A 20080-nucleotide genomic window follows, 5' to 3' on the forward strand; every position below is an offset into this window, starting at 1 on the left:
GGACTGGTATGGTGGTTTGGAGCTATGTACCCCAAAAAAACACAAACTTAATCCATTCCTGATGGTGAGGACCCATTGTAAATCTTCAAGATGTTACTTCACGTAAGGTGGCCCAAATGAATCAGGTTGAGCTTTAATTTGGATTACTGGAAACCTATATAAGTAGAGTGAAATTAAGATACAAAAAGCCACAGAGGGAGGAGTCAGAAGCTGAAAGTCAAGAAAACCTATAAGGGATAGGTCAAGAGAGGCCACCATGTGCATTGCATTGTGACAGAGAAGTCCAGGACAAAAGGATCACAGGCAACCAGCCCCAGAACACTAGTCTTTGGGAAGAAAGCATCGCCTTGATGACCCTTGATTTGGACTTCCCCTAGTCTCAAAACCATCAGCCAATAAATTCCCATTATTTAAGTCAATCTACTGCATGGCAGTTGCTTTAGCAACAAGGAAACAAACACAAATGGGAAGAGGGTAGCCTCCTCGTACCTCTGGTGGGCAATGATGACCCAAAATTGTGAGCAGTATTTCTTGACCATTCCTGAACTCAGCAGAGCTAAATATCTTAAAATAAATCTATAGAATTTAGGAAGAAGCCAGAAAGATCCTACTCCATGGCTGGAACTCATCAGGATGAGTCTATATTTGGTGGTTCTGTCATTAGGTCCTCACCATACACTGATGTACTGAGACCACATGGCTCTGTGAAACATGTGGGTACCCCATGCAGGTTAATATCAGAACCACCAAGAAAAATACATTGCTTCTCTAACTTATAATACTAGAAAAGTCCATCAGAATCTCTCTGAGAGTAAAGTCCGTAAAACCCTTACCAGGGGTTTGGCCTCAAACTATTTTGACGATACACTATTTCTACCGAAAATAGGCTAAGTTGTGAGCCTCTATGATTTTTCCAAATATGCATTCCATGGTTCAAAAGTTGTATAATTTTGTAAGTTTTCCTAATAACTAACCTTAATTTTCCCTGCTGTATCCAATAATGACTTCCTCTAGTAGTTTAAAACAAAAGAACAAAAATTGCTAGAAGTCTTTTTTCCTGTCTATAATGTAATTACTCCATGATTGTCTCTTTAAAAACAATTGTACATTTAACTACTTTTCCAAAATGTTAAGGTCAAGTGAATTCTATTTCTATTCTCCAAAGAGCTAGCACCTGACCTAAAGTTGGTGTCACTGAGTAAAAGCGGCCCTAGAACTCTGAGTTCTAGTACTAACTCTTCCACTGGCCTGCTAGATGGTGCTGAATAAATGATTACACTATCATCTTTAAGGGGAGGGTGATGATAAGATGAAGATGATGCTAATACTTTGTAAGGTCACATGGGGTTTTTGTTTTAAACTACTTCAAAGCATATGAACTTGCTTATCCTTTACACCTCTTAGTGAACAGTAAACGTTCGCCAGCCTAGATGAATAAACTGAAGTGCTAAATATCAAAATAGGGCCTTAGTGGTCATAATGTAACACTTATGTTAGTATATTTAAGCAAGAGGTAGAACACAATATTGATTTCCAAAAGAAGATGTTTTAAAAATTAGAATTTTTAGGGTATTATGAAAATGTATTTAAATAATGCTTTGTAATTCACTGCTGAAGACAGTGAAGGCTAACATGCATAAGAACAAATTCATGAAATACAGTGTGTTCCTCAAGGAAGGAATTGAATTTCAAGAGTTCATTTCATCATATGACCCTGTGTCCTGGGCAAGAAAACTTTTTTTGGACCAGGCACAGGTTCAGAAAGCACTGGCTTTGCAGAAGCTAGCATTTGAACCTGTAGCAACTCCACTGTGAGGAGCATCTCTAATATTACAAACTATTACTGTTGCTTCTTACCAGACACTCAGGAATTGTGGCACCAAGTGACTCTAGTGGTGACAAGAGAAGAAATAAAGAAAATCACTATTTCAAAAGGAAAAATTTTAAAAGGTTATGTTAGCTATCAGTTATTGAAAAGTGACTCTTCAGCCTATTTACCTAGTTTCAAATATTACAGAATTGCTACAAAGTTAAAATTAAATAAAAAATACAAATATAAGAGAAAAAGAAACAGAATAGCAGCTATGTACAGAAGGGAAAGCACAGAGGGACTGAGAGGTGCTAAGTTTTGTTTGGTTGATTTTTGGTTTTTATTATTATTATTTCTGGAATAATGAAAATGCTCTAAAAATGACTGAAGTGATGAATGCACAACTATCTGGTTATACTGAATACCAATGACTGTATACTTCGGATGGATTTATGCTTTATTATGTATCAACAAAAATTTTAAAATGTATTCAATTATTTTTAAAAATTTAAATAAAAGCATTTAAACTTTAGAGAAGCACAGCTTTTCTCAATGTTTCAGATAAAAAGTAAATAGGATATATCCTGGTAATTTAGGAAAGCTCCTCTCTTGACAAAAATTTGTTCATGGTAATTAAAAGTAAATAAAATCTTTTTTTTTTTTTGGCTGTCTCTTGTATGACTACTTTGGCACAGAAACACGAGTCTGAAAATAAAAAGAAAATGGTCTTTATGATTCATGTGAAATATGGATTTTAGCCTAGATGTCTGAAATGTCTTTTCCTTTTTGACTGTGTGTGAGTATGCCTGCCATGCATAGTCATAAACTAAAACAAGCAGTCTGGCTTCAGAATCTACTCACAAATGCTACGGGGAGACAGGAACTCCAGACCTGGCTTTTTTCCTTTCAACAAGAGCTCGATTACCTGTGAGTAGGCTGTGTTTAGTAAGTGGGATATCCCAACTGCTTCAAAAATTCCACTGCCTATTCTAAGTCACACTGCCGTGGCTCTGAAGGATATAGAAGGCACCCTACACTGAGGAACAGGATCCAGGAATCATTTGCTTGGGTTAGAACCATCTAAATGATGCTAAGGTCTTTCTCCCTTATCTTTTTACTGCGATGTGGGCCCACAAATAAAAGAGTCTCAAATTCCAAATTCCAAACAGAATGACTTAGCTTCTCATTCTACCCCTTCTAAGCATAGGGGCTTAGTGTGATATAAACCAAAAAAAAAGCCCTATAGATTGTTATTATCTAACCACAAAATTATATATTATGTACTTGACAGTCCAGAATAATAATATCCAGCATACTGTAACTACTTTTAAAATACTGGATACCAATTAAAAAATGGGCAAAGGACTTGAATAGACATATCTCCAAAGAATATATATAATGGTAAATAAGCACATGAAAAGATGTTCAACAATCATTAGTCATTAGAGAAATGTAAATCAAAACCAAATTACCACTTCACATACACTAGAATGGCTTCTATTAAAAAAAAAAAACCACAAACACCAGAAAATAAGTGCTGATGAGAGTGTGAAGAAACAGGAAACTTCATGTATTGCTGATGGGAATGAAAAACGGTGCAACTGCTGTGGAAAACAGTTTGGTGGTTCCTCAAAAATTAAACATAGAATTAACATAATTAGACCCAGTAATTCTACTCCTAGGTATATACCCAAAAGAATCAAAAGCCAAGACTTAAACAGATATACTTATATACTGATATTCAGAGCAGTGTTATTCACAGTAGCCAACAGATGGAAACACTCCAAGTATCCATCAAAAGATGACTGTATGAAAATATGGCATATCCATACAATGGAATATTATTCAACCATAAAAAGGAATAAATTTCTAAGACATGCTACAGCACGTATGAACCTTGAAAAATTATTCTAAGTGAAATAAGCTAGGCACAAAAGGACAAATATTATATGATTCCACTTAAATAAGGTAACTAGAACATGCAAGTTCATAGAGACAGAAAGTAGATTAGAGATTATCAGGGGCTGGGGAGAAGAAGATGGAGAGTTACTGCTAAATGGGCACAATGTGTGTTTTGGGTGATGACAAAGTTTTGGTAATGCATGGTGGTGATGTAGATGTAATTATTACCATTGAATTGTACATGTTAAAATGCAAATGTTGTTATATATACACACATATAACCACAATTTTTAAAAATGTCAGATGGATTAATCAATGAATATGACTGTTATGCAGAGAATAGCTGGCAACTCTTCTGATTCTTCTGAGGGTAAAACAAGAAAAAAAAATGAACTTATGCTACAAATTGAGGGTCTTTGGTAAGAATTAGAAGGCATTTATCTACAAAGGGATGTTAAATTTTAGAAAGGATTCTCCAAAAATCTGGTAGAGTCTGCACAAAATTTGAAAGTTGAGGTGAAACACTGCTTGCAGACATGGGATTGAGCAAGGCTGATGATATCCATCACTTATAAGATACAGCTGCATACCACTTTTCACATTAAGTTCAAAGTGGAAATAATTTTCATTAGTATTAGCATGTCACACGGCAATATTCAATATGCTTTAATATGTATTATTTCATTTGATTCTCAAATCTTTACTCTCACTTTATTGATGAAAAAAAAGAAAGACTCTCAGAAAAGTTAACCTGGTTTTATGCTTTTGGCCAGATCTCATTTTATTAAAGAACTTGGGATTTGGAATTAGGCTACTGACTCGTAGTTCAGAGCTTATTCTGATTTTAAGAAACAAAAGCAAAACAAAACTGTCCTATATTCCTTCTAAACTGAGGCATAATTTAGACTCCATTTAAAATCCAGTTCCAAACATTTAAACATTTCATTGGAGGGAAAAGATTATTTTCAATGTAAGTTACATAAAATACCATGCTAAAAAAGAAAAAAATCATTTGATTATGTTTTATTATTTATATATGTAATATATACAAGCAATCTTTATAAAAATGTTATAAGCAGGTCAAAATAGAGCTATCTCCAGCTCATTCTTATCACCGTACTTATTAATACCAGGAATTTAACATTCAGAAATGGACAAATATCCCAGAATTGTTATTCTCTAAACAAAAATAAATTGCAAAAGAAAATATTCTTGCTGACATGATTTTCAAGAAAACTCTAACAGTCCAATTTATGTCAGTCACATACATTTATATCCATCATAGACCACGGAAGTGAAGCAGTAATTCCATTGTTCAATACCAAAGCAGGGAAGCCAAGGTGGCTCAGTGGCCAAGTACCTGCTTCCCACACACTGCCACAAACGAGGTCCCAGGTTCAATCCCTGGCCCCCAGTATCTAAAAGAAAAGTATAGTGCCAATAGCTTACTCTGTAGAAGTAATAAGAATATTTATCTCCTTTGGAATCTTTAATTCTAAGGTTAAAGGTCATTTTATAATTGAAAAAAATTAGGAAAAGTGCCCATTTTGTTCAAGTTTATAAACAAAGACTACAGAAGTATATGTATTTTAAATTTCTCCACCCAATTTTGCTGAAAGTCAACTTATTTTTTCTCTTTTTATAATAAATTAATATCTTGAAAATAACCTAACATAAATAATTTCAACCATTGGAGTTCTGAGTGATGACTCTTTTACTAGTGTGATAAAACTGTATTTCAGTATCGTGTTATCAGTCTACTGAGCCTGAGGTGGTTTACACTGTATGACATCAAAATTATCTGAATCAGGTGGCAGACTTGGCCCAGTGGTTAGGGCGTCTGTCTACCACATGGGAGGTCTGCGGTTCAAACCCCGGGCCTCCTTGACCCGTGTGCAGCTGGCCCATGCGCAGTGCTGATGTGCGCGAGGAGTGCTGTGCCATGCAAGGGTGTCCCCCTCATAGGGAAGCCCCATGCGCAAGGAGCGCGCCCCGTAAGGAGAGCGGCCCAGCGCGAAAGATAGTGCAACCTGCCCAGGAATGGTGCCGCACACACGGAAAGCTGACACAACAAGATGACGCAACAAATAGAAACACAGATTCCCATGCCACTGACAACAACAGAAGCAGACAAAGATGATGCAGCAAACAGACACAGAGAACAGACAACCAGAGTGGGGGGTGGGGGAAGGGGAGAGAAATAAATAAATTTTTAGAAAAAAAATTATCTGAATCAGCTAGTTTGGCAGATAAAATAACCAAATCACTAATTTATATTATTTGAGCTTATTACTGTAGGCCTGTATATAATTATTATTTTAATATGCAGGTATTTTTAAACTTATACTTTTCTAACCATGCTAGTTTCTAATCATGACCTACTGGGGAGAACTCATTTCCAGGAGCCATGAAACTAGGTCTGAATTCTTGACTTTGTCATGGACACACTATGTGTCTCTGAATAGGTCACAATTTTCATATTCCATTTACTTCGCTGTGCATGGTTCCTCTGAAGTAAACTCTCTGGCACAACCTACTACACAGAGTAGACAATGAAATACCTGTTGACTGATTATTAGAGACTGTTTGAAGTTGGTATGAGAAGACCTAGCATTTCACTTCACAGATTCTCAGTTTCCTTATTAGTAATAGGAGGAAACTGAATCACAGAAGCTAACTTCTAAGACTGAGAAAGCAGGAAGTTTATTTGGGAGTGCTTCTTGGATGATCACCTGGGGAAAAGGGGGCAGTGAAGAAAATAGGGCAGAAGGAGAAATGGGGCTGTGCCATAGTCACAACGAAGGCCTCAGCCACCCCGTGAGAGAATTCTGGAGCTGATGTGGCCCCGTAGAGTTGTTCTGAATTGAACAGCGCCTTTACAACCACATCAACCAGGTCCTGCATACAGACTGCTCCCAGGAAGGGGGCATGATCAAGGTAAGGGAGCCCTCTTCAGAAGAAGACTCAGCTCTGTGCCTTCAGTCACCAGCACTCTTGGCAGCTGCGGGAATGAGTGCTTCAGTCCTGAAGGGAGTGGATCTTAGTAGTACAGCAATGTTCATCACTACTACCAGGTACCCTTCCAGTTCCGAAGTTTCCTTTGGCTTTCAGGCACAATTAACCTAACCTAACCATTATTTATGTTGACCAAGGTCAGAATAGTGAACTTTTGAGAGGTACTGACTGGAAGGGGGAAAGAAAACCTTCTGGGATGCTGAAAAAATTCTGTATCTTGATCTTGAGTTATGTGTGTAAAAATTCATTGTGCTATATGTAAGTGTATATGTGTGTGGTTTTCCCAAAGAGTTATAGTAAAGGAAATTCCATAAAATTCTCTATTAATATTTTTTAAGATAAACAAACTCTTGCTATTTCAATGTGTAAACCAGACGCAATTTTTTTTAAGTTTATAGTTTTCTACTATTGTGATACTTTGACAATTCTTTCACTTCTTCTGTAATTGTGATGAGCAAAATTTATACTTAAGGCCATTTGAATGCCTCAAAAATGAAACAATAGAAAAAATGATAAACTAAGATATCAAGTGGGTTCGATAATAAAATAAAGAAACAAGAGACGGAGCCCTGGCAAGGCCTTGCAAAACTGCCATCTAAAATCAAAACTACATTGGAGATTTGGAAAAATCATATGGCTTTAAATATAACATATTTAAAAAGATGAAGTATAGTGCTGCCATCTAGCAGGCAAAGCTAATAATGACCAAGGTCAGTTCTGAAAAGTAATAGACATCCACAGAAAATATAAAAATGCCATACTGAATCTTTCCAAACACTACTGAAATAAAGCTCAAAGTCTCTCTGCCAAGTCTGGACAATAGCTAAAAAAATTAAATACTTACATTCTCACATAAAAAATATGACCTCTAAAGTAGTCAATAGTATTGGGAGCTTCCCTGGTACAAATCCCATTGTATTTTAAAACAGACTCATGCTACAAGATCCTAGAGTTGTAGGTTCCCACAATCTCTGGGGGAGAGAAATCAGCAATGCCCTTTTGTGCCCTCTAGTTGTCTTCTCCAAAATCTTTGTGGAGCTTCATTAAGCTCTAAAAAAAAAAAAAAATGCTAAGAAAGAAAGAAGCACAGGGTGTGGCAGATTTGGAGTAGAAGTTTTAAGCAGAGTGCACTTAGGGAAGGACTGGATTTTTCCTCTTAGTGATGTCTAAACATCTGGATTCCAGGAAGCAAGAAGCAAGGGCCCCTACCTAGTCCTCTGTACTCCATCAGCAAGATCTGCCACTTTATATCTCCTCCCCAATATCTGGTCTACTTAGGCATCACTTTTACAGAGCCCCAAATTAAGAGTAAATGGATACTTAGCTGGTAAACTATAACAAAAAAATGGAGAAAACCTACACTATACACCACTCTGAGGGGAAAGGGACAGAGGGAAGATCACATTTAGATGGCAGAATACATCACTGCAGGGAAAATGGGCTACTAAATAGACATCTAGAGACCAGATGAGAAGCTGGAAACGATATCTCATGCCCATATCACTTTTCCTAGACAATAAGTTCTATCATTTCACTTCTCCTAAGCACTCTCACTCCAGCAGGATCAGACAGCCTACACACAGATGGGGAGTTACACGGTCACCTGGCAAACTTAAAGGAACCTTCACAATCACCTGGTCACTCACTGCCATACAGATACTGTCTTACAATGATGCAGACCTTAACACCTAGAGTAGCAATATGGCACAAAGATTTAATACAGAGTCAAGTAATCAAATATAACTGAGAGACAAGAAAATGAGATCAAGGTTCTAGACTGGCTTTGCCACAAACTAGTTATGTAATCTGGGACAGACCCAGTGTAGTATAATTGTAGTATGCAAGTGAGTATGCCAGTCACTGAATTCAGGAGGGTATAAACATTTAAAGCACCTGACTAGCAGTCAGGAAAGTATAATTCTAATACCTAATCTAGTACCTAACTAGCTAGGTAGTAGCTCTCTAAAGTGCAATCTGTACAATCTCCTTATCTGTACTAAATAGAGCGGTATTTCCAGTGTATTCCACAAAACAAAAAAACCAATGATATACTTCTCAATAAATAGGTTTCATAGTTAAGAAGGTGAGAACAAATGTTCTTTTTTATAAACCAACAACAGCCTTAGTGATTTATGATATGTTTTAGTATTAAAGGCTCTGAGACATGCTACAGTAAAATATCTGTTTAATTTTATTTAACACATTTTTCCCACATCATCGGGCAACTAAACCACTTTTACCACTAACAATTATTAACATTCCAAAACACAACTAGTCAAATATTTTGTCAGATGCTGGGTTAGTTTTCTCATAACTCTAATATTCCATGATTATGAAACTACTAAAATAGTTAATATCAATTGTCTTACCTCAGCTACACAACAAATTGACCCTAAGGCCTCTCCACGAAAACCGTAAGTTGTTAAATTTTGAAGATCTTCATGACTATTTATTTTTGAAGTATAGTATTTCACTGCCATTACAGGTGCATCAACAGCCTTGATACCCTCACCATTGTCTCGTACCTCAATTTTATCAAGTCCATAGTTCTCCTATAAAAAGTAAAGAAACACTAGTAGCATATAAAAACATTAAGCTGCTTATTAATTCAGAAACAGAAAAAAACACAAATGAAATAATTAGGTCATTTATTAGGTGATTTATTAACATTTTATGGAAGTGTAACATGAAATAAAGAATTTAAAATCTATAGCTCTATTAATTCTTAGTTACAGTATAACTCATAAGCTCCTTGTTTTCTCTGGACTCATGTTCAACTGTAAAATATGGGAGTCAGTGTGATCTTTAAGGTTTCTTTGGATTGTTTCAGTAACATTGATATTTATGTTTAAACTTGACTAAAATATTTTCTAAATTATATATTAGACCTTCCGTATATTTAATTATATATATGTAGTTCCCTCCCAACTAAATAAAACAAAAACAGAAACAAAAAGCAACACCTGGTTCAACCCAAGCATCAAGCAATTATCCCCAACACCAAGCATCTAGCAATTATCATTACACAACCTGTTTTTTAATAATTTCTCCCTTGAACTATTACTTTTATAACAAATTTAAATATTTGCAACATTTTAACTTTCTGAATTTCTTTTTGTAAACAGTCATCAAATAGTTGCTAAGAAAAGACACCTAATTAGTTAAGATCAGTGAACTCTTATTTGAAAAATCATGAAAATAAACTAAATTCACAGCTTAATTTTTGTATTCTAATACAAAACTAATAAAAGCAAAATCTAAATTTCTATGATCCCAGTGTCTATGAAGACCATATTTTAAATTTGATAACCAATTTCTAGCTAAAATCCATAAAGTTTTATGTATATGGCTGTAAACGCAAGTTATAAAGAGAAAAAAAATTATGACTCTGATATTTAAAATAACATACATTTTTAATAACTAAAATTATAAAATACTGCATGTGGCAGTACTTTTTAGATAAATTAGGTATACAAAGGTGAGGAACAGGGGACAGGCCTAGGATTTACTTCTTATATCACTTTCAATCTAAAATTAAGTTGATATTCTGGGAATAGTTTCATTTTATAGGAAAATCATTAACTACAGAAAGCAAATCTTGTAACACATTAAGAACTTCAGCCATCTGCATAAAATCAGAACACAAACATCTATTTAAATGTTTACAATAATATTAAAGTATTTAATTAGCTTATTATGAAAACATTCATAGGACAGCAAACATTGTACAGCAAACATTTTACTGTGTAGAGCAACAAAGTTATTTTACTTAAAATTCTACAAAGCAGATACTGATACACCTCAAGAGACTAAAACTACAGTTAGATAAAAATGCTTTAACTTTTTATAGGATTTTTGCTGCCATTATAACACTTCTTAAAAACTCTAATATATTCCTCCAGAGATCTTTAAGAACAAGATATATATATTTGCCTGTCTAAGATTCTTAAATAAAACCTGTCAGAAAGTCAAGGTTTAAAATGATAGAGATTACCTAATCCTATTTAATTACCAGTTGTATTCTAATGAGAGACTGAACTGATATATGAAATGCCTAAAAAAACAGTCTTTGAGTTTAATTTAATAAACTGGCTTTCATGTTTATAAAACTTATTATTTAAGGTTTACTATGATATATAACAGTGTGGTTCTTAAAGTTTATTCCTGAACCAGCACCACTACTATCAACCAGGAATGTCTAAGAAAGGCATATTCTCAGGCCCCACCCAGAATCTGAAATTCTAACGGTAGGGCCCAATAACAAACTTATATGATTCGGACACACCCAAATTGTGAGAATGACTAGCATAAAAGAAATGTTTTGAATGGATTTCGGTGTTAGACCAATCCCAGCTCCCACCACCAACTAAATATATAGTAGCATATATATAACTTTGGGCAAGTTCTCAGAACCTTAGTTAAAACTTGTAAAATGTGTCTAGTAGTAATTCATTTAAAAAGTTTAATAAGAAACAACTGGGATTACATATAAAACTGACAACATAGAATCTGGTAAATGACAGACATTAAGAAAGGTTATGCCCCTTTCCCACAAAGATATTAGTATGAGCATTATTTCTAATGTCATAAAACTAGAAATATCATAAAGGTCTAATAATTATATTTTTAAAATTATGTTTTCTTACATTTATTCAAATGAAAAACTTAACTCATCTTCCTAATATGCACCAGGTACTGTCACAAAAATGAATAAAATGCAGAGGTTACATCTATGAGCTAATAATCTAGAACAGGAGAGGTAGGCATGCAAACTAACTGCCATAAATCATAATGACTACTATGGCACATTAAATAAAATTATTTAATATGTAGCACTTAAATTTAAAACTGTGAAACCCATGAAGCAACTAGGAATATGGTTTTGAAGTTAGGTGGAGAAAATAAAATGCAAAGGGAAGAGTATACTAAAACAATAAATATATTTTATTTTATATATAATTATAAATAACCAAGAATAAATACTTGTAGAAAATAAAGACATTAAACTTTCTTGAGTATTATTACAATGTTGATTAAATTAAAATTTAACTTTAAAAATTTACTCTAAAGATAAAAGGTCAAATATCCTAAGAATAATTTATTGGTATATAGGAACAACACAAAAATAACAGTTCTAAGAACAAAATACCTGTCCAGTCCTTCTGTGCTCTAAAGTTATTTGGCTTCTTAAGGAAACTCACCAGTTTAACATCTATGTTTGAGGCACCAGCATCCAAGGAGTTTTCAATGAGCTCTTTTACAACACTGACTACTGATGTGATAATTTGAGAACTTGAAAGGAGGCGAACAGTAGCTGCAGACAACTGTTTCATTCTAGCTTTCAGCAGGCAGGATAGCTAGAAGACAAAAATGCAAGTTATAAAAATGAAATTGTTAAACATTCCTGACTAGCAAAAATGGTAGCAATTTTAAAATAATAATAATGATAATAACAGCAGCCCATATTTATTGAGTGGTTTGTGTGAGGCTCCATTGTGAGCACACTGCAGCACTCTGAAATAGGTTTAAATCTCCATTTTACATAATAGAAAACTGAGGGATAGAGAAGTCAAGAAACTTGTCAAAGGTCATCCACCTATTAAGAGGCACAACTAGGGAAGCGGCTGTGGCTCCTCCCATCTACCATATGGGAGGCCCTGGGTTCGCATCCCAGGGCCTCCTAGTGAAGGCAAAGCTGCCCCATGTGCCGCGGAGAGCTGGCGCAGCAAGATGATGCAACAAAGGGAGACAAGCAGATACAGAAAAAACACGCAGCGAACGGACACAGAGAAGAGACAGCAAAGAAAGGAACAAGCCACAAGGGGGGTAATAAATATTTTTTTTAAAAAAGGCAGAACTAAGACTTATAGGGAATTATGTAATATTCCCTCTGTTGGTATTAATTCTAATTACCACTTATGCCAAATGATAGTCATAAAAATGACCAAATAGTTCTGAAAAGTCCAAACAACACAGGAGAGAGAAAATTGTTTTTTTGCTAATTTATCTCAGGGCTTTTATTTACCTTTTAGGTTATCTTTTCTGACTTTTCTCCTAAACCCCAATCCTACTTTTCTAGCTACCTGCTGAACTCACTAGCTCAAACTTACACCTAACAGCTAGCTCCTCCAACCCAAATCTAATCAATACCTAATACCCATCGATTCTTTTTTCACTCTCACTTTAGTTCCTCCGTTTCATGCTCCCTCCATTACTTTCAAGCTCTCAACATCATACAATATAATTACCTAATTATCCTCCCCTTGGTCAGTCTATATTACTCCTTTATAATAACAATGATGATTACAAGAGGATCTACCATATATTGAATAGTCTAAGTGTGCTAAACACTTGACATACGAGATTGCATTTAATTCTCTAGATCACCATGAAAAATAGGTACTATGTATAAATATTAGTAGCTTTACTACCATTTAAGAGGTAAAGAAAACTGTGAGAATAAGTATCCAGGCCTACTTAATTAGCTAGAGAGACTTTTCTCAAAAGTATTTCCTTAAATGTCTGTCTTAAGTATGCTTTGGCTCAAACTCTTCACAGTAAATCATTTATCAAGGCACCTAAGCATTGGGATCATATAGACAAGACTTTTTTTTTAAAAATCTGGTCTGGGATGCCTTTTTTTTTTTTTTTTTTTTTTTTACCGGGAGGTCCTGGGGATAGAATCAGGGTCCCCCATATGGTAAACAGAAGCTCAACTGCTTGAGCCACAGCCACTTGCCAAGATTTTTTAAAAAGACTTTTTTCTTAAAAAAAACAAATAGTTTGTAAAAATGGAGACAATACCTCAATGGTTAAGATCAATTAAGAAAGCATATATGAAATGCTCTATAAATAAGGCCCTATAAAATGTACAGTAGTATTATGAGAGATTATGTAAAGGAATGCTAGAAATTCTCTCTTAATACTAACAATTGCCTTCTTATCAATCTATATATTTGATTTAGTTTTGGGTATCCAGTTTTTAAAAAAAAGTTTATTTAAGATATATGCAACCTAAAATTTTCCCTTTTAACTACATGCATATATATATTTCAGTAATGTTAATTATATTCATAATGTTGTGCTACCATCAATATCATTGGGGTATTCAGTTTTAAGTACAGTGGCTGTGAACAACTACCTCTCAATGGCTACTGGTGGCTCTCAAGGGCTAGGTGGCATTCCCAATAAGGGTAACAGTGACAGGTTACTCCACTTCCATAATATCACACAAATTGGTGTTATTACAAACATAAGGGATCCTCCACAATTTCTCCAAGCTTCAGACTAGCCTCAGGTCTAAGGAATAGAGAGCCAAATTGGTGTATAGAGTCAAATAAGAATTTAGAGCCACTGTCCAATACGGTAGCCCCATGTGGCTGCTAGGCACCTGAAATGTGCCTAGTCCAAATTAAGATGTGCTAATACACACCAGATTCCAAAGAGTTAGTAAGGGAAAAAATGTAAAGTCTTATTAATTTTTTACATTGACTCTATGATAAAGATATTCTGGATATATTCAGTTTATATAAAATGTATTATTAAAATTAATTTCTGTTGAATGCACAACATTGGGATTATACGAAAAGCCATGGATTATACACTTTGGATAGACTGTATGGTATGTGAATATATCTCAATAAAATGCTGAATAAATAGTGCAAGAATAGCCAGAAATAACTGCTATGTACCACAGAGAAAACAGAGACACTGAGAGGTAAAGAATTTTGTTCACTTGTGTTTTTTATTATTGAAAATAATGAAAAAGCTCCAATAATGATTGAAGTGAGGAATGTACAACTGTGTAATTATACCAAATACCATTGACTGTATACTTTGGATGAATTTTATGTACCAATAAAATTGATTTGTTAAAAAAAAACTGCTTAGGGAAGCGGGTTTGGCTCAACTGATAGAGAGTCCGCCTACCATATGGGAGGTCTAGGGTTCAAACCCAGGGCCTCCTGACCCATGTGGTAAGCTGGCCCATGAGCAGTGCTGATGCACGCAAGGAGTGCTGAGGGTGTCCCCACATAGGGGAGCCCCACGCGCAAGGAGTGCACCCCGTGAGGAGAGCCACCTCATGCAAAAAAAGCACAGCCTGCCCAGGAGTGGCGTAGCACACACGGAGAGCTGACATAGCAAGATGACGCAACAAAAAGAGACACAGATTCCTGGTGCTGCTAACAAGAATCCAAGCTGACACAGAAGAACACACAGCAAATGGACACAGAGGGCAGGCAATGGGGGGGGGGGGGGGAGAAGGGGAGAGAAATAAAAAATAAATCTAAAAATTTTTTACTTTAATTAAAAAAAAACAAAAAACAAGACTGCTTAAAAGTAAGTAAATAAATGTGCAAGACTAGCCAGAAATAGCAGCTATGTATGGCAGGAGAAGCACAGAGAGACTGAGATTAAAAAATTTTCCTGTTTGGTGTTTATTATTATTATTGAAATAATGAAAATGCTCTAAGAATGGTTGAAGTGATGAATGCACAACTATGTGATTATACCAAACAGCACTGCTTGTACACTTTGGATGAAGTACATGCTTTATTAGTATGTATTAATATTTCTGTGCTTTTTTCTGAATAAAAGATTCTACTAAAAAATCAATTTCACCTTTTCTGCCTTTTTATTAATCAGTAGATAATTTTAAAAGAATACATCATACAGTTGTGGTTAAGAAGTAAATATATAATATATATAAAGAATTAATTATAGTGGTTGGCATATAAGTGCTAAGAGATCCCAGGGTACTTGCACTAAATTGAGCTCCTCTAAACGCCTAAATGAGCAAGACTCCACTTCCAAACTGCACCCCTAAAGGGATAACCCGTGGCCTGGGCCTCAGGGTAGGCTTGGGTTCAAGAAGTCTTCTATCTTCAAGAACTCCAAGGATCTAAGTAAAGACACTAATCAGCCAAACTTTGAATTATAAACCTAACCGTTCCTCAACCTTCACTACTTCTGGGCAATCTTATCAATCTCTCCATCTTTATGTCATTCTCTACAATCCCTCTTCCAAAACTCCCCCCCCCCAATCCCTAATTTCACCCCCCCTCTTCTTCGTTCTTCTGGGTTAATAAGATCAAGGCAATCCTTATCATGAACTCTATCTTCTATCACTCTTGGGCTCTTTCTCTCTCTCTCTCTCACACATACACACACATCTTACTTCCCCCACCCACTGTGCCCTCCCATTTCTTAAAATGTTTCTTCCTATACTCTCTCCAGTCTCAGGTCAATATCTCTCCTAAAATAACACTTTCACCGTTGTTTCTTATTAGAGAAGTTGTGGGTTTACAGAACAATCACACATAAAATATAGGATTCCCATATACCATCCAGTTATTAACACCTTATATTGGCTTGGAACATTTGTTACAATTTAAGAAAGCATGCTTTTGTAATTGTTCTATTAACTATAGTCCATGACTTAATATAGGGTTCACTGAGAAGTTTAGGTCCATGGATTTTTTTACCTGCCCCCGCCCTGCTGATTTTTTCTTTTTGCTGTCTGTGTCCACTCGCTGTGCAACCTTCTCTATCTATTTCTCTTTTTTGTCTTTTCTTCTCATCTTTCTCCTCTAGGATTCAGAGGGATTTGATCCTGGGCACCTCTGATGTGGAGAGAGGTTCCGTGTCAACTGCGCCACCTCAGTTCCTGGTCTCTGCTGCACTTCCCTCTAACTCTCCCCTTGTCTCTTTTTTGTTGCATCATCTAGCTGCGAGACTCACTTGCATGGGCACTGGATCACTGTGCAGGCACTGGCTCACCATGCAGGCATTCACATGGGCACTTGGCTCACCACATGGGCACTCAGCTCATCATGTGGGTACTGACTCACTGAGCAAGCATGCTTTCTCCTCTTCTTTTTCACCAGGAGGCCCCAGGGATTGAACCCGGTCCTTCCGTATGGTAGGCAAAGGCCTTATCACTTGAGCCACATTTGCTTCCTGGATTTTTTTTTTATTCTCTTACCATATATACAACCATACATTTCCCCTTTTAATGACATTCAGATATATATTTCAATGCTGTTAATTATAGTCACAATGTTGTGCTACCATGACCACCATCCATTACCAAAACATTCCCATCATTCCAAATGGGAACTCTGTATATTTTAACTTAAGCCTTTTTCCCATTCCCTATCCCCACCCCATTCCCTAGTAACCTATATTCTAGATTCCGACTCTATGAGTTTGCTTACTCTGTTTCATAGCATTGAGATCATACACTATTTGTCCTTTTATGTATGGCTTATTTCACTCAACATGATGTGTTCAAGGTTCATCCAATTTTGTAGCCTATTTCAGAACTTCATTCCTTTTTTTTTTTAAGATTTATTTATTTATTTATTTCTCTCCCCATCCCCTCCACCCTGCTTGTCTGTTCTGTCTATCTGCTGCATCTTCTTCTTTGTCCACTTCTGTTGTTGTCAGTGGCATGGGAATCTGTGTCTCTTTTTGTTGCGTCATCTTGTTGTGTCAGCTCTCCATGTGTGCGGCGCCATTCTTAGGCAGGCTGCACTTTCTTTTGCGCTGGGCGGCTCTCCTTATGGGGCGCACTCCTTGCACATGGGGCTCCCCTATGCAGGACACCCCTGCGCGGCACGGCACTCCTTGCACGCATCAGCACTGCACGTGGGCCGCAGATCAAGGATTTGAACCATGGACCTCCCATGTGGTAGACGGACACCCTAACCACTGGGCCAAGTCCGCTTCCCTTCATTCCTTTTTAATTAATGATGAATAATATCCCATTGCATGTATATACATTTTATTTATCCATTCATTGGCTGATGGGCACTAGTTTCTTAAACCAGTCCTCTCAAAGGCAGCTTTGCCTTAAAACCAAAAACAAACTAACAACCCTATTATTCCAGCAATCATCTCCTTTCTCCCTCTTTAAGAGGCCAAACTTGCATAAATGAATCTATATTCGGTATTATCAAATCTCTATCAGGGAACAGATGTGGCTCAAGAAGCTCCTGCCTCCCACATGGGAGGTCCCGGGTTTGGTTCCCGGTGCCTCCTGAAAAACCAAAAATGATCAACAAACAGAAAAAAAAAAAAACAACTCAGGGAAGCCAACGTGGCTCGGTGGTTAAGCACAGGCTTCCTGCATACAACGTCCTGGGTTCAATCCCCAGCCCCTAGTACCTCAAATAACAAAATAAAAATCTCTATCATCAATTCACTTATAGTATGGCTTATATCAGCACCACTGTCAGGACAATCAGGATTCTGCTCTCTTGAAGTTTACCAATAATCTTTTAAATCATCAAATTCTTTTCTCAGCAATCATGTTCCTGGACTTCCTGAAGCACATGATGTTGATGATATTCTCTAATTTTATCTAAACCTCTTTGAACTCTTTGTGTTTTCACTCTCTTCTCAGAAAATGTGGCATTCCCAATCCCCCTGTCCTCTTCTTAAGATATCTTATCTACTTGCAAAGTGTCAGTTATTCTAGAATAACAGCTAAATCCAAATCCCCAACTATGATCTCTCTTCCCAAGACAGACATTTCTAACAATCAGTGTCACTGGTAAGTCAAAATAAATATTTGCAAAGCGAAACTTATTTCCTTGTACACCCACCTGCCCGATGCCTTACACTTACACTTGACTTTGCTATTTCTCTTAAAACTACACTATTCTCAGTTAGTAAGGTCAAAAACCTCCATTTTCTTTTGCCAGCAATTCCTACTTATTTGTATCCCCACTTCTTCCTAATACAATCCTATCAGTCTGTACCTAGTTCCAATTAACATTCACTTCATGATCCTTTCTGTTACCACAACTAAGAATGATCCTTCCCTCCCGCTACATTCCTAAGGAATTTATTTGGTTTGCCTCACTCACAGGATGCTTATCACATCCCTGTCCTGAACTATGCAACTTCTGAAGACAGAAGATTATGTATTATGTATCTCTGGATGCCACACAGAGCAATCACAGTACTTCACTCCTGACAAGCACTTCATGAGTACTTTAACTACTGACCACCAAAAATATTATCAGCACCTTCCTTGTACCTGTGTGAACATTAGGAAGAGTATCCTCCTTCCCAGCAAGTCATCATTGTCCTATTGCCTTCCCTTTACTATACTCTATTTTAAAGGCATCCATATTGATCCCCAAACTCATCTCTATCTTCTGACCACACTTTTTTTCCTGAACCCCAGGGCCATATTTCTGCCTACCTTCTAAATACTACCATTTAGATGACATGGAGGCATCCTAAATTTAACAACCCCACACTGATCTCAAAAGCTTTCTATTAATGTCTTTCTTCCTATATTTCTTATTTAACAATAACATAAGAACTTTATATACATCATCCCACTTAATCCTTACAACCTTTCATGGTACTATCATCTTCCTTTCACAAATGGGATTTGAAAGGTTTACTAACTTGCTCAAGATCACACAACTAGGACATTAATATACTCTGGCATGTTTGACAACAGGCCATGCCTGTGAACACTTTCCAGCTAGTCACCTATGGCAAAATTAGAAACCCTGACATTGCCCTAGAAATTCTTTTTCTCACTCTGTACATCCTGATACCTAGTCCCATCTATTCTACTACCCAAATATTTCCGAAACTAATCCTCTTCTCTTCATACCAATTGCTAATGTCTCTGTTCAGCTGACTCTGAATTTCTCCCCTGAACTGTGATATCCACCTAACTGATATTTTGCCTCTAATCACAACCATTTTTAAGCTTATTACAGGATTCTAAAATTTAAATTTCATCATATTGCTGCACTACTTAAAATTTTAAAAAGGTTTCCAACTACCAATCAGATAAAATCCAAACTCCGTAACAATTGGACCTCTGCCTACTTTTTAAATCTCATCCTCCCATTCCCCATATGCATACCAGGCCATTCATACCATGTAAGTTTTTTCTCTTAATGTAGTGGTAGTCACCCTTCTTTAGCTCACACAGTTCCCATTCTCTAGTATGACTTCTAACCATCCTTCCAGATTTAGCTCAAGTATCACCTCTTCCAAGAAACCTGTCTTCCATGCGCCAACCTTTCCTCCCCAACACTCCAACAAATTAGGCATTCTCTCCTCTGTGTTTCCACAGCACCTTTTCCTTATTCTAATCCAGAGCTCACTACAAGGCACTGTAACAATTTTTTTCTCTGCCCCTTCCTCCTGGCTTTGAGTTCTTTGATGCTAGGCGTATATAATAATTGTATATGCTTTGACAACATAGCAAGCACTCAACTCTTATATGTACCAAATGACCTCTTTTGAAGGGAAGAAGGGTTGAGGTCAGGCTTACAAACAACAGCATGGAATGTCTGAGAATGTCAGGAAAATCAA

At 36.4% G+C, this 20080-nt stretch overlaps 1 protein-coding gene across 1 annotated transcript in view; it reads right to left on the reverse strand.

The window, feature by feature from the left end:
- Nucleotides 1-20080, reverse strand: part of PMS1 (PMS1 homolog 1, mismatch repair system component) — a 98912-nt gene that overhangs the window by 77735 nt on the left and 1097 nt on the right. The window contains exons 2-3 of the mRNA XM_004452543.4: nt 11929-12084; nt 9097-9279 (exon numbers count right to left, since the gene is read on the reverse strand). Coding sequence (XP_004452600.1) covers nt 9097-9279; nt 11929-12060 — 315 coding nt within the window. The 5' untranslated portion in view covers nt 12061-12084. The remainder of the gene's footprint in view (nt 1-9096; nt 9280-11928; nt 12085-20080) is intronic.

Source organism: Dasypus novemcinctus, chromosome 7 (genome assembly GCF_030445035.2).
Source record: "Dasypus novemcinctus isolate mDasNov1 chromosome 7, mDasNov1.1.hap2, whole genome shotgun sequence".
NCBI classification, from domain to species: Eukaryota; Metazoa; Chordata; class Mammalia; order Cingulata; family Dasypodidae; genus Dasypus; species Dasypus novemcinctus.